The following is a 15799-nucleotide window of genomic DNA, read 5'->3' as shown; positions in this document are numbered from 1 at the left end:
AATCGGAACATTATTTCTTTATATATTAAGAAATATAGGTTATAAGGCCTCACATGCAGAGTGACGTTACTATCAGTTACTCAACATGTTTTTTCTGACAAAAGGTGGCACTTAGTGAATTTCCACAAGCAAAATTATTATTTTAAATTTGTATAAAACATTACCTGGTATCTTATAGTCGCCGCACTCGACTATAGCGTTTCTTCTTGTTAGAAATGAATTCGTAAGCAAGCTATTCCAGTCAATATGAGGATGCTTTCCAGCCATGTTTGGATAAAATATACCAAATATTTCGATTCGTATACACATATACTTGATAAAAAAAAGCCTATAAAATAAAATAGATCAAAGCTCCATTATGTGCAAAAACCAATATATGACAGGTAGATCAATGGCTAATGTTATATTAAACCAACTTTATGGATATTCCATTTATATGTACAATGTATTGTCATAAAATCTAACTTCTCATTTAAGTCTGCTAAATGTTTATGCATAGGCAACTCTCTTAAAAAATACCGAAAATGTGTACAGCATACTGAAAGCTTTCTGTAACAAGCCCGAAGATATGCTATAGAAATTGGACAACATTTTAAGCCAACAAGTAATAACCCGAATAAGCATGGACAATAATCAAAATTTCAACAAATTCAGTTTAATGTTTATGTACAGTTTATACATCTCCATACATATTAATCCTAATAACTAATTGTGTGTGTTTGAATTGTTCATTTTGGTACAAATTGCACTAAATCAATGCGACTCTTTGATCGCTTGAAGTTCTTCGGTTGCCTTGACTGGTGGGCTGTGTATGCTTTAAGTACAAAAATCAATATTTTTTGGAGGCACTTAAACAAACTTAGCCTATTCTGCTTGATTGTAGACGGCGACATTGTTTCTATTCAGTTTAAAATAAGTCTTAGCAACTAGGAAGAGGGTTTTGGTGCTACGATTCACAAGCTATCACTTGGACATATCACAAAACTGGGTTTAACTCCACCTCCGCCTTGTCAGGGGAAAGAGGAGCAGTATCAGGATCACCCTCTCACGCCGTTCGACAGGCATTTGCATATTCCACACAATCGTGCAGCGTTGGGAAGATCTCAAAAGGTCCTTCACTGAGGGCCATACTGTGTACCAAAGTATCGTACACCCGATCCACTGGGCTGGCCAGCAGCAAACGGGCTCCTCGCACCTTCAGCTCCTTACTCAGATCGGTGAGAGTGCGGCATCCCGCTACATCTATGTGTCCCAGCATTGAAAAGTCCAGGATGAGCACCTTGAAGAGACTAGATGACTCTTCCAATTGATCATTGATCGCCTTGCCTCCGTTTTGCGATACTGGGGAATAACTGGTTTTGCTGCCCTTGCTGGGACTATTGCTATTGCTGCTGATCTTCGTCAGTGGCATCTTATCCAGACCCACTGCCTCATATAGAGCACGTCGGAAGAACAAACTTGTAGCAAAGTTAAGTGATCCACTGTAGCGGAAGATGCGGGTCTCGGGCACCTGCATGGCATTCCGATGTTGGTTGAGATCCATATAGATTCCAGGGGCCTCTGGCATGTATCCCAAAAGACAGGAGTAAGGTTTCAGACCCTTGATGTACAGAGCCAACAGAGAGATGCAGATGCCAATCAAAAGACTGTAAGGGAAAAATAAGATAATTAATATGGATTTCAGAAAATAAATATCAATAGATATTGCTTTGTAATATTAAATTTCAACTCACCCAATGTCTATATCGATGATCACCACGCAAAGGAAGGTTGATATCCAGGTGAACATCTCCAGTTTGCCCTGCTTAGAGAACTTTTTCAGCTCCTTGGCTTGCATGAACATCGGCTTTAATGCCACTATGATGACGCCCGCCAGAACGCACTGAAAGCAGTTATTAAATATTAAATAGAGAATACAATACTAAGAATATCGAATGTTTAACCTACCCTGGGTAAACTACCAAAGAAGGGACCGATCCACATGAGAGTGACCACCACCAGTGCGGCGGATACTAATGAAGCAATTTGCGAAACTCCACCCGTTTGATCCTGGATCACGGATCTCGACAGAGAACAAGCCATGGGAATGCAGGAGAAGCAGCCACCCACCATGTTGCCAATGCCCATGGCGAATAGTTCCTGGTTCGGCCTAACCTCATAGCCATGCTTCTTGGCGAAAGTCAGTCCCATGGACATGATAATGGAGTAGGTGACTATAGCAATGGCTATCGAGTCAACAGCTACCTTTGGCACAAGATCCAAGCGCGGCAGAACGGGTTCCGGCAATCCGCTTGGTATTGTCCCCACCGGATTCACCTTGTAGTCGATGTGGAGGTTGAAATACTTGGAGATCAGGGTGCCACCGATTACCATTATCAGCTCTGCGGGCAGGGGAAAGCGGCACTGTTTACTCAGGCGAGGCTTTAAAATCTCATTGCAGATCATCATAAAAACGATCACGGACATACAAAAGCCAAAGTTCACAAGATTCGTATCTGGGACACCCTTGATTACATCAATAACAGTGTATATGATCTTAAAGGCGCCTTTGTGTCGGGGCACTGAGATGCCGAGGACATCCTTAAGCTGGGCAGTGACCACGTGGCAAGCTGCAGCTGTCGTAAATCCATTGACCAGAGGTTCGCTCAGCAGGGATGACAATGTTCCCAGCCTTAGAAAAGCCATAAGAAGCTGAAATATATCATAAGCTAAGATATCTACAAGATTCTCCAAAGACAACTTACGTTCACAATGCCAACGGTGAGAGCCAAAGACGTGGCCACCTCCACTTTTGTGATGGGATCCGCACTTAGTGCGGAATTTAATAGCTGAAGTGGTAATGCGGTGGTTGAGGTGATGGCCTCCGTAAGTACAGAGGAATTTGACAGCAGGAGAGGTGATGCAGTCGATGTTTCATTCGACAGCAACCCAGATCCATTAATTGCCAAAATGTGGTGATGGTGGTCCTCCACATTGGCATATGTATCCACGACCTTCGCCGTCATCATGCTGGCCACTGCAAAGGTGCCAATTGAGATGTGCTTGGATGTGCCTAGGAACATGTAGGCTAGCACCGGAAAGACGGCCATATAGAGACCATTTCCTGCCGAAACTCCTGCCAAAATGCCATAGGCCATGCCGTGAGGTATGTTCATAATGGCGACTGTGAAACCAGCGATAATATCGCCAGGAAGATCTCTTCTTGGGGAATACTGAGGTAACCATTGCAGTATAGGAATCACGCCGGTGAAGAGTGCAAAGAAGTTCCAGCTCTGCCAGCAGTTCCGCAGGGAGGAGGGTATGCTTTTGTCCCGGGCCGCATAGCCCGTTTGTTTGATCACCACCTCGTGGGTGAGGACATCCCGATGGATGCTGTACTTAGGCTGGATCTTTGGCTTACTTGTTGCACTGCCACCATTTCCGTTTGTGTTGTTATTGTTAAGTGGTTTGGATCTGTAAGATAAATATGAAATATTATTAATATCTATTTTATTAATAGGTTTGTAGAAACCTTTTATATAACTCACTCAGGGCTCTCTTTATCACTAGGCATTTTGACTAAATCTTCTTCTACTTCTATGTCCTTGTTGTTCCTGACACGTTCCGCATTGGTGTCTGTGAAGGGATGGATGCGTAGATCGCGTTGGAATTGCAAGTGCCTGAAGCGAGAATACGGGCAACTTTGATCCGGGGAAGCGTCTTTAGGTTTCTTGGGTATTGTTCCAGTGGCTCTACTTGGTGGGGGTTCGTGGGTATGTACAATGGGTATTAATAAAGTACCAGGTTCGTTGTCGATATGTAAATCCTGGGAATAGTTCTCTATTAGTAAGTGACGCCGCCTCTTTTGGCGATCGTGCAAGTCTTTTAATCGCTTCCAAGCACCTTTGGGCAAGGATTTAAGATGGTGTTTTGGTTTCTGAAATAAAATTAAAATTTAATAATAAATAGGTATATAATAAAATAGGTATATATCTAATGGTGTATGAGGAATGCGTTTAACCTAAGAACACTAAACCTTTCTAATTTAAAAAGTCAGTTCAGTAAGTTCTTTTGACCTTGGTACTTTAGGGCATCTTATCTAAAGCCATTGAAATTACTTTTTTGAATCTCTTAAAAATCTTTAAGCACTTGTCTTAATTTGTTTTCTTATCAGCATTGACACTTTTTAAATACGAGATAGTGAACGTTGGAAAGTTTCTGACAATACACTTAGAAGTTTATAATCTCAATCACTGAAGTGAGTATTTCACAACAGTTAGATAACTTAGGCCAACCGCAAGCGATTAGCATCACTTTCGATCAAAAACAACGAGTTTCTCTAGATGCTAAGCTTATCACCCACCACACACGACTAAGCATCTATCATCACTGACAGATCTTTAAATATAATATCCAAAAACTCGTGAACATTTTGGTTATTCTGAATCACGATTTCTTAGCCCATGCTAATTAACTTAATTATTTGATCAGCATGTGTTCTTTTTGCGAACGCAATGTTTTGGCGAAAATTATAGAACTCCCTGAAGACTTTTTCACTATTGACATTTATTACGCATACGCAGTGTTGACAAGTGTCTACTGTTGACGTATTTTCTAAAGATGTTCATCATCAATTACCGTCTAGCGAAAGCCACTTGCTAAGTGCTCAATAAAGTAACGTACACTCGCGACAAATGGGATAACAGTAGAGGGCATTTTGCGGATTTTGTTACTCGTTTCATTGGTTCAAGCCATAATCACCTTTAATAATCGGTTCATGGTAGATAACTTTTATGACTAGTGTCTATAGGCTAGCTGTTGTTAGCAACAAATGATAGTTAAAGGTTTAATGAACAAATAATAAGAATAGGGGGGATGACAAATATGAAATAAGTTAGGAGCGAAATTAGGTAAATTTCAGCATTGCATTAGTTTGAAAAGGAACTACAACCTTCACCACTCACAATTTAACCAAAAACAGCGCATTTCTCAATTGAGAAGATCTAAAATACAATTGTTTCTAAAAACAACATTTAGGCCTAGAACAATTAAATAAAGCGCCATTGTAAAACACAGCTTGTAATCAAATACCCACGATAACTTCTTACTCAGTTCTTTAGTCAACCAACAAAGCCCCGTTACCAACTGACACAATTCCTGCTAAGTGACCATAAAATGGCACTCCATAAACCAAAGTAAACAACTTCATAAACCGGATCTACAAAAAGGCAGCCAGGCATAACAACAAATAACTCCAAAAATATATTTTGAAAGCTTTATTTGGCAACGTCACTTGCATCATATAGTACTTCCCCAGTTTTTGTTCAGTCGAAATCCGTTGAGACCTTGCTGCCAATGTCAAGTTCAACAATTTGCAAGGTGACTGAGAAACCAAAGGTATCGGCAGTTATATGCTAAGTAATGCTTAGCAAGCATCTGGAATCAATCAGGAGATCAAAAAAGATCACTGGCTTACCGAGATCAACCGTTTCAATTACATTTGCATTTCAAATGGAAGCGTGTGAAATGAATTTGTTAGAGTTTAGGTGGTTGATAGATACAAGGAAACCTTTGAAATATTTTGTATTTGAGCAGTAAATAAATGAAATATTAAAAATACTATAATTAACAATAGATCAAAGGAATACTTTTTTCAAATGCTTTTAAATTGATGACCCATAATATTTTACGCTCCACAACTTCGTATGGCCAAAATCAGTTGCCTTCGTTTCGACGGAAATTGTGAATTTCTCTCTCTCTCTCTCTCTTGCACTTGATTTTCGAAAGTAATGACTAATCCGAATTTATCCATAAAAAACGAGCTTATTATATACATATATAGAGCAAACACCTCAAATCCGGTTTAATTGTGATGCCCCTGGCTCATTGTTGTGTTGCCGGTAACTGTGAGGGACCTCATTAGTTCTACCAACGAACCGGTTACTGTTAAAAAATAGTGCAAAAAACGGGAGCCAACATTTGGGTCAAAACCAAAGTCGCTTATGCAATAGGCCTGGACGCACATGACCAAAGCGAGATTAGCCCAAAAGGGAACCGAAGGTTAGGGAAAGGCCTTATGTATGAAAGGAGAGGGAATATTTATGTGGACACAAGTGTCTGGGCAAAAATCGCGGCTGAATTCTTATCGAAAGTGTCCACTTTGCTTATCAGCAACAAAAGCACTTCCATCAGACTCGTTAATCAATGTTTTAACCTCGACACAGAGACAATTTCGCAATTCCATTGTACTAAAACATGTGGCTTGGTGTCTTCATTGATGAGGAGGGTTAAAACTGAATATTATTTTTCTTAATGTTATATAACAAAATTTAACCAATTTTGTAGGAGCTTTAAGTGTCATTAGTTTAAATTTTAATACTATTGTTAGGGGCACGAAACCTTCTTTAAAATGTTATTGCTGGAATTAAGAATTGAAATACGTTAAAATATGACACAAGTATTATTATTTTTCATATAATTATAAAGCCTTTGAAATTTTCAAGGGGAAACGGTATCAGTTTCAAGGTTAAAATTGGCTCTTTTTTTATGTCAAGTCAGCACACTGAAATTTGAACTCTTTCCCCGTGTAAACTGAAGGGGAATCTCCGGGCAGGTGTCTATCGATATATTGACCCCCCTCTTATCAGTAACCAATGGCCATGAAATAGTTACAGTTTAGCCCGAGCATTCCCACATTTGTAGTCACCATATGCAGTGTTTTTGATATCAAAATATTGATTACGTAAGTGGGAACCAACTGCCAGAGATAACGCAGAAAAACTTCGAAGAGAACTTTTTATGGAATGAAGTTGGTTGATCGTCGGTACGTACTTCAATCATGATGATTGATTTGCCGTGACTTCTGCTGACGCACTTGAACCGACTTCTTTGTTCCGGCTAATGAAGAAAACTGAAGCAAATACTAAAATCGGATCTGAACCCGGGCCTCTGTTTTCTACATTCAGCTGATGCTGTCCCCTTGATGTGATAAATCTGACGTTGAAGTACATAAACGGGTATTTCTTGGCAAAATATTTGTCTGGCGTTAAGGAAAAATTTATGGAGCACGCGAGCTTTTTTATAAACTTAATTTTTAATAGAATTAAACAGAAAGTCAAACAGAAGTTCTCATTTTGTTGACTTTTTATTTATAAAAAATAAATGTAGGATTTTTTTTAAGATGATGGTTTATTTAAATAAAGTAGCAACAATTATCTACAAAGTGCGTTGTCTGATTCATTCATGACAAACAATTATAAAGCTACGAATATCTATATATTTCATGATGTCAAATGAGTCACTTTTTATTAAGCCCAAAATAAATTGGTAGAGAGCGATGGCACACGTTATTATTATATGGTTTGTGCTAATAATAAAGTCAAAATTGTTTGACCCTTTTCTTAATTTATAGCAGCGAAGTTAAAGATATCTTTGTCAGCTTCACTTTAAGACCCATTGTTTAAACAGCAATGAGTAAATCGAGCAAAACATTGTGGGTTCCTTGCGTTAACAATAAGGTCAAAGCTCAATTCGTCGCGTATGTTTGCCTTTGGGGTTGGATCGTAAACTATATGGGGCACGCCCTTATCAGCGGATTAACCCTTGCTGGTGGAATCCAGTTCCATCATCGATTTGACCCCACAGTGTGCTTAGCTTCCGTTTAGATATGAATTGCATTCATATTCGTTTCGATTGGACTTTGAGTTTCCCTTGTTTAGGTTCTGTGGAAGTGCTGGTGCGGCAGTTGGCAGATTTTTTATATCTCTTTGTTTAGATTTCGATTGTGCGGCATTTATTTATTTTTCTGTGCTAGAGCCAGGGGTTGACTGTCAAGGGGAAGTAGGGGAAGAACCTTTGGGGCTGCAACATTTCCAATTTTTCCTACTATGCGCACGCACGAACTTCTGACAACGCAATGGAAACAACAAAACAAATACAAATCAATTGAGAAAACGTTTAATTGATCAAAAAATATTTGAGAAGGCGCTGCTGTAGTTCTCAAACTATCTCTATTTTTACAGATTCATTTTGCAATGTTGAATATACATATGTATGTGTATTTCTTAAATATATCTTATTTATATATATACATGCAATTTCTTCTCTATAAGCACAAATGTACTCCCTAAAGCTTCTGATAAAGCTGAAAAAACAGTCTATACTTTAGAGAAATGTGATATTTCCGAGCAAAAAAGCGAATATAAGCATTAATTTGCTAATCCATGTTAGTTTATCTTTATTGTGTTTACCAATTAATTATAAAGTCTATTACGGTAATCGCAATTCATCGCGAAAATCTCATCTGTAAAGTTTCACCCAAAACAGGTGTGAAATTGGAGAGTTTTACTTTTTGCGTCCAAGGCCCTGATTATTGGCAATCTTTACAGCTCACGTATGGCTGATAATGCTTGAAATAATCAGCTTAAATGTCTGATTGATTGATAAGTACTTAATGTGCTTTATGTACTTTTTCACTTTAAGCGAAAAGAAATAAATTAAGAACCTAAAATTAAACATTTCACAAACAACTTGTGTTTTTGTTTGCGGCGGAAGACGGGCCTACATAATTCCAATTCTAGGAAGTTTGTTTTTAAAGTACAAAAGTAGAAAGAACAAACTAGTTTTTTAATGACTTTGTTAGCCATTTTTCCTACAAACTTGCCCCTTAATTAAAATGGAATTTTGTGTATATTAATAGGTTTTAATAATTGTGCACTTAGGTATTGCATAATATTTGTATTTGTTTCAGAAAAAACCAATTAGGTGCCATTCATTATTTGTTTTCCCGGAGCTGCGGCTTATCAGCAAATCCCAATATATAGAGGGTATTCTCGACTAGTGACGCGACAGGTTGGCAAAAAGTCACCAAAACGGAAGAACGACATAAACATATATACTACATACATACGACTATATATAAGGCCACCATGTACTATACACTATACATATACTCGATGACTGTGTGTCAAGTGCAAGTGCACCAAAAAGAACGGGGAAAATAGGGTAGGAAAAGCAAATAAAAACAATAAAGGCAATTCAAAAGCTGAAAAAATATACAATTAATTTGATTGTCCCAAATTGACGAGAAATCGAAAAGCAAACGGAAACGAGAAATGTTCGGCAATGTTCTAGGAAAATGTCAAGAGTTTAAGAATCTCTCTAGTTTTTACCTTAAGAAAACTAAATTATTTTGTGTTTGCCAAATGAGTAAAAGCTGCTATTGTTGTTGTTGTGTATATTGTCGTTGTCGATTTGTTGGCACCTTTAACTTTTGATAGCGCCCGTTGGTATTGTTATTGTATTACTAGCTATTGTATCACTTGTTGCCAGTAAAAATTTGATTAACACTTTTGTGGCGCATGCATCGGGAATATTTTCAAACTTTAAGCACTCTTTGGCAACTTTTTGTTTTGCCAATATAATTATCACTTATATAAAACTGGCTAAAAGGCCTGCAAATTAATGCTAACTTGATTTTGTTGAACAAGTATTATGGTTCAACGACGTTCCGTTATTTCATCAATATTTATTCTCTCTTATTTAACCGCACGTTCATTAATTGTGTATTTTTTTTATGCCGAATAACGTCGCTTGCGACACACGTAAAATGTTTTTTTATATTGGAGTTGTTGCTGCAGCTCTTATAGTTGTTATTGTTGCTAGTGTTGTCGAGGGGGTCGAACGCCAAAAAAAGATGCTCGCGCCAAAAGCTAATAATTGGAAAATCCGCGACGAAAACCGCGTTCGACTGACCCAGTAAAACTGAATAAAAAATGTTAAACTCACAAAGCGGCAAAGCTTTTATATTGAAAGCTTTTAACAGCTGTTTTGGTTTGTTGGTAATTTTATCGATAACACTATTGTAATGTTAAATTACATGTAACATAACAACTTACGGTTTAAGTAACTTAAATATTAATAGGAGTACAATAATTGTAGAGTATTTATTATATTTTAATTTAATATATTTTTAAAATATGAGTTATGTATATGTTAACAAAAGTTCAAATAACATAGTATCATTAGGTATGTTTATTTTTATCTGATTTTGATGTTATTTATATCTTTCTCTTATATTTTAAAAGTAGTAGTTTAGTTATCAGAACAAAGAACATGTGTACGAAATGGAAATGACAGCTTTAAAAAAATAATTTCCCTTTAAAATAGGTTAAAATTTTAAAATATGATTCCCTATCCCTCAAATCGATTTAAAGGTTAACTTATTCTGTCAAATTAGATAATTAAATAACTTTAGATCTTAATTTATTTGTAATGTGTACCTCATACCTTGCAGAAGATCGTATTTTAGTAATATTTAAAATTAATATTGAGTAAAAACGGACTATCAATTTTATTTAGTATATTTTCGTAATTAAGTGGTATATTTAAGCCGCTGCGAGCACAGTTACACTAAAGAAGAGGAAGAGGTAGCCATGACAACAAAACAACTTGTTTCTGATAAAACCTTCACTTTTCACCGGCCGCTTTTGGAATATTAGCATAAAGTAGCATTAGAAAAATAAGATCCTCGGAATGGACAAGCCTCAGATGATCGAACACCTTCACGAGAGTGTCAACTACACAGTATACGATACGAAATGGGTGCCCCTTTCCGCAAAGTTCGTTGTTCTGGGCTCCAAGGCCAACGGGCATGGAGTGATGGACATCTACGAACTTAATCAGGACAAGCTCGAGAAAGTGAAGTCTGTAGACAAAAAGGTGGCATTCAAGTGCGGCACCTTCGGGGCAGCTTCGCTAAGGAACCGCCACATGGCTATCGGCGACTTCGAAGGCAGGCTGCAAGTTCTGTAGGGGTAATCTAAAAACCACATGAAATCTATCTTTAATATGTGTTTTATTTCCAGAGATATGGAGCAACCAGATCTTCCGGTTTACAATGTTAAGGCTCACAGTGCCATTATCAATGCCATCGACGCAATTGGAGGTACTCAGATCGATTGTGGAGCACCGGAAATCGTTACTGGCAGCCGGGATGGCGCTGTTAAAGTCTGGGATATCCGTCAAGGTCAGGCTCCTGTGGTAGACATGTCTCCACCGCCGCAAATGGGTGATGGCGTTAACCAAAGTAGCGCTCGCCGGGATTGCTGGGCAGTGGCCTTCGGAAATACTTACAATTCCGAGGAGCGCATTGTTGCTGCTGGTTATGACAACGGAGATCTGAAGATTTTTGACCTTCGAATGCTTTCCGTGCGCTGGGAGTCAACCATGAAGAATGGGATCTGCGGCCTCGAGTTCGATCGACGGGATATTCCTATGAACAAACTGGCTGTGACCACCTTGGAGGGCGGACTTCTTGTATACGATATGAGAACCCAGCATCCGACGAAAGGTTTTAGTTACGTGGAGGAACGCAACGCCGGTCGTAGCGTAGGATCAAATGGCGTGATCAGCGGTCCTAAAGCAACCGTGTGGGTGGTTCGTCATTTGCCCCAAAACAGAGATCTCTTCCTCACTGGCGGCGGAACTGGATCGATTCGCTTGTGGCAGTACGAGTATCCCGATAGGAGGGTCATTGATGACTCGGATGGCATCAAGATGGGAGTAGCTGGATCGCTGAACATGGTCAGTGCAGTCACGATTAGCACCCAACCGGTTCACTGCTTCGACTGGCATCCCGATAAGCTTGGCCTAGCGGTTTGTGGAGCCTTCGATCAGAGTGTTCGCGTTTTGATCACCACCAAGTTGAATACGTACTAAGTATAAATCGATAAAGAAGAAACTAAGGAAAACGCCACATACTTGTGATAAGGGATCATGGGTAAAAGCTTAGGTTTATATTTTTATGAATTGCGAATTGTAAAGCTTCTAAATAGGATTTTCCAAGTGCAAATTTACCTCTTTACTGCTCAATGCCATTAAATCACAAAAACAAGATCATCCAACTGACCTGAATTATATCACAAATCAAAACTAGCATACAAAAATATAAGTAGTGAAGCAATAAATGTACATTTATAAAACAATATACCGCTTTATTTTCATTAGGTCAAGTAAAGTTTGCGGCTAAGATCGAGGCGCATTCATTCTCTCTTGGAGAATTTTCGACAGATCTTCGATCCTTTTTCTAAGCAGCTCCACCTTCTCCGTCTGTTCAGCCGGCACATCTACATTAATGGCCCTTTTTAGGGCATTCAGACAAGCTGTTCCCGACAATCTCGCAGAATTAAGCTGCGAGGTAATCATTACTTCACTCTCGTCTGGAATATGTTCTTTGATGGCAGCCAATGAAAGTTCACAGACCTCTAAACAAAGATCCAGAGCTTTTATAGCATGCTCCGACTTGGTTTCCCAACCCAAATGTTTTGGTGTGTAGGCTCGATATGATTTAACCAGTTTCTCTGCCTTTTTTAGTGGTGTTGGGGCCACCAAGGCAGCCAGTTCCCAAACTAGGGGCTCATTTCCATGTTGGATACTCTGCTGGCCAAGTAGTTTTATGAGTCTTTTGATTAGGGCACTGGAGCCGGCGGGATCCTCCTTAGAAATGCCGTAGACAATCCGGGTGAGCACCTCTTGATCGAGGTAATGCTGTTTTAGCTCCGCCATTCGCTGGTACGCTCGCATGGCATCTTCCCAATGGGACGTGTCCACGGCAACGAGCATGTAGTTCTCCCAAACTTTCCAGTTGCTATAATTGCACTTAAGGGCTTCTCCCAAAACGCGATGGGCCCGCTGCTTGTCACCCAATTTAATCAAAGCCTTTGCCAGATTGTTCCAGGACTCAAAACCATTTGGTTCCAGGTGGGTGTAGGCCAAATAATGTTTAACAGCTGCCTCCCAGCGTTCCAATTGAATAGCGCAGTAGCCACAGCGTAAAAGGATTGCTTCTTGCAGGTTATTGATCTCCAGTGAGATCTCAAAGTGCTCCATGGCTTGGGTGTAGTCTGCAGTCCTGTAGAAGTAGTTTCCCCAATAAGCCTGCGCTTTGCCACTTGTTTTTTTGGAATGCAACCAAGCCTGCTCGTAGAACTGGGGATCATCGATGGCATCGCCAAGGAGGCAGTACAGCAAAGCAGTTGGTTTCTTCTCCAGCTCCTGCCGGATGATTTCAGCCGCTTTGTGGCGAAGTTCTAAACTTGTGTAGCACTCGATGACCTGCTGCCAGGCGTGTATGCGAAGGCAAATGTCCAGAGCCGTCTTAGTCATACCTAGGGATCGCAGAAGGTCCACAAGTTGAAGCTGAACCTGCCACTTGGGTCTTAGATGGGCCGCAAAGCCGTAGGAGAGCCGGGATCGAAGAGATAACTCCTCCTCTGAGCTTTCCAGCAGTTTTACGCACTCCTCACACTGTTTCCAGCTGCGTTCGACGGTTCTCCGCTGATTTGATTCTTGCAGACAGTTTAGTAGAAGAGCTGCCTGGCGCACTTGTAAAGGTCCATGCTCCTGGTAGAGTAAGGTTTGTGTATATGGCTCCAATTGTTCATCCGCCAGGCGATCCTTGGGCTGTGAGCGCTTTAGTTGTTTTCTATAAGAGTTAAAATATAAGTAAAATTCATTAACCATTGCCAATACTCACACCTTGGCCAGCACCAGAGCTTGGAGCACACTGGGTAGTGTCATCACTTCGTTGTCTTTAAGCTCCACAAAGCGTATCCGCTCCAATCGCGTATCATCTTCCAGAAGAAGCAGCTTGGGTAATTTTGTCTTCTCATTCGTACGGATGGCTGCAGGTAAATTTAACTGCTCTTTCAGGTGCTCCACTTTAAGGCAAAGCTGCGGAAGAGCCTTTTGCTGAAACTTCGTACGTACTCCCAGCAAACCCTCTACTTTGAGTTCCACTTGCAAATGACTACATAAGTCATCTAGCAATTGGGACGCTATTTCCGACCGGTGAAACTGTAGATAGCCATTGGCCAACTCCAGTAGGAGAAGGGATTGCAGTTCCTTGCTCTCAAACTGGTTTACTTGAGCATGAAGAAGTCCAGCTGCCGCTTTAAATTGTTCATAGAGCGAGGCTGCCAAATCATCCAGAACATGCTGATGCAGGCAGATGAGGCGCAAGTTCCACCAGATCAGCACCTGAACATAATGATAATTAATAAACATAAATAAACTTTATATAAGTAAGCAAACCTTAGAATGCGGATGGGATTCTAACAGTCCCTTTAGTATTTCTCTGGCCAAAAGTAATAGTTCTCCAGTTTTAACATTTGGGTTAAGTTCCTCGCCGCTAGCTTTTAGTTTATCCTGTGCATCCAGATCGTCTAGATTTAGTTCACTATGGATTTTCTGTAGCCCTTCAAGATTATCAAAGGGTCCAGTAAAATTATTTTGAACAAAAGCGAAAATAAGGAGCAGAAAATCCTTGAGCTGAGAGGCGGGATCAGTCTTTAAATCTGGTTTGCCTTTTTCCCGCCAACGTAGAAGGATTTCCCGAAGATCCTCCACTGTCCACAGCTTTTGCCGGGTCCACAATTGGCGCAGTTGCTGTTCGGCTGGCAGATCTGAGTTAAGGTAATATAATATATATTAAGTATTTCTATAATTTAAAAAAACATTTTACCTTCTACAACAACCGCATCGTTGAAATTGCATATATAATATTCACTGAATGTTTCAGCCACCATTATAGTGAAATTTTGTGATGAAATTGTTTGAATATATAGAATAAGCAATTATCTCTGTTCCACGTGCTCCACGTGTAAATACAACCGTTTCTTTAGAAGCAAAAATTAGCCTTTCTAAGAGAAACTTAACTTTTTAGGGGTTTTAATAACACTTTTTATATATCTTCAGCGTAATTGAACTGTTAAACAGTCAATTTAAACGTATTGTGTTCTAGAATATTTTAGTTTATATCGCCTTCACCGCAGATTGTTTATTAGGGATGAGAGTTCCTGAATTTTCTGCGAATTACCAGCTGATTTGAAATACCGATAGACAAAGCGGTATATTTAAAATATTAACAAATTTTTAATTGGTCTTTAAATAAGAGCGGTTTATCTTAATATAAATTATATAAATAAAGAAAATTTGAAAATGTTTGTGATTGTTAAACAAATATATACCTAATTTTTCTAAAATATGGCAATAGACCAAATAGACAAAACGATAGATTATTAATATATTTAAAAACGGGTTTGGAAATTCTTAAACAGATAATATTGGAAAAATGTGATTTCAAACGTCTCCCAATTTAGTTTAAAAATACCATATGAATCTACACCAATTCGTTATCCAACACTGCATCTTGGCGGTAATTTCAAACTCATCAATGAAGCAGCCATTTACAGACACAGCCATTATTTTTAGCCTTAGTTAAATTTGCTTAGCTAAATTTGCCCTGCACCTATTAGTGCCGCACTCAATTGCACATAATTAGACTGATTTACATCATTGCCCAAGTCGAGACGGCGCCAGTACGCAAGTTCATGTTTCAATTAAATCGCTTTTAAAAATAGGTGCCCGCCGCACTCGAATAATATTTACATAAGTCACATGCAGCTAACTCGTGAAATGGCCAAATTTTATTTATTTGAAATCTTTATTATTGGGCGGAGGGTGAGGGGAATTACCTGTGATAGAGCGCAGCTTTTTTTTGCAATTACCAGAACACACAGTGACTAATACTATAGCGAAGATAGCTTCGGAAAGCTTGGTGGTATTTTATTTTTTACGTCTTAGTCGCCGCCATAGCTTCTAAATTTAAATTTCACGGTCAAGGTCGTCGATTGCCGCCGCTATCGGAGAACGCGATGGGTTGGCTGCGGGGGCGGTGCACTGCCATCAAAAATACCCAACGCAGTACAGTCGCTGGCGGAGAAACAAAAGAAATCGTATCTGCCAGATACTTTGTATATAT

The 15799-nt window shown here is 39.4% G+C and overlaps 3 protein-coding genes across 3 annotated transcripts; 1 reads left to right on the top strand and 2 right to left on the bottom strand.

Annotated features, from left to right (window-relative positions):
* Positions 1–639: 639 nt before the first annotated feature.
* Positions 640–9722, bottom strand: LOC108108628 (solute carrier family 26 member 10). The gene is made up of 6 exons (XM_017216728.2): positions 9150–9722; positions 3528–3916; positions 2745–3453; positions 1948–2691; positions 1734–1882; positions 640–1646 (listed from the first exon to the last, which is right to left on the bottom strand). Exons 2-6 carry the CDS (start codon positions 3551–3553, stop codon positions 1046–1048), a joined length of 2229 nt encoding a protein of 742 aa, XP_017072217.1. The 5' UTR covers positions 3554–3916; positions 9150–9722; the 3' UTR covers positions 640–1045.
* Positions 9723–10405: 683 nt separating this feature from the next.
* Positions 10406–11965, top strand: LOC108108602 (WD repeat-containing protein 92). Its single transcript, XM_017216699.1, has 2 exons — positions 10406–10787; positions 10845–11965. Exons 1-2 carry the CDS (start codon positions 10513–10515, stop codon positions 11695–11697), a joined length of 1128 nt encoding a protein of 375 aa, XP_017072188.1. The 5' UTR covers positions 10406–10512; the 3' UTR covers positions 11698–11965.
* LOC108108600 (tetratricopeptide repeat protein 27) lies at positions 11948–14823 on the bottom strand. Its single transcript, XM_017216698.1, has 4 exons — positions 14501–14823; positions 14071–14441; positions 13514–14016; positions 11948–13462 (listed from the first exon to the last, which is right to left on the bottom strand). The coding sequence occupies exons 1-4, from the start codon at positions 14562–14564 to the stop codon at positions 12004–12006; spliced, it is 2397 nt and encodes a 798-aa protein (XP_017072187.1). The 5' UTR covers positions 14565–14823; the 3' UTR covers positions 11948–12003.
* Positions 14824–15799: the final 976 nt, after the last annotated feature.

This window comes from Drosophila eugracilis, unplaced genomic scaffold, assembly GCF_018153835.1.
Source record: "Drosophila eugracilis isolate 14026-0451.02 unplaced genomic scaffold, ASM1815383v1 contig_2154, whole genome shotgun sequence".
Classification (NCBI taxonomy): Eukaryota; Metazoa; Arthropoda; class Insecta; order Diptera; family Drosophilidae; genus Drosophila; species Drosophila eugracilis.
The sequence above is the reverse complement of the archived record's forward strand: the minus strand, read 5'-3'. Positions and strand labels throughout refer to the sequence as shown.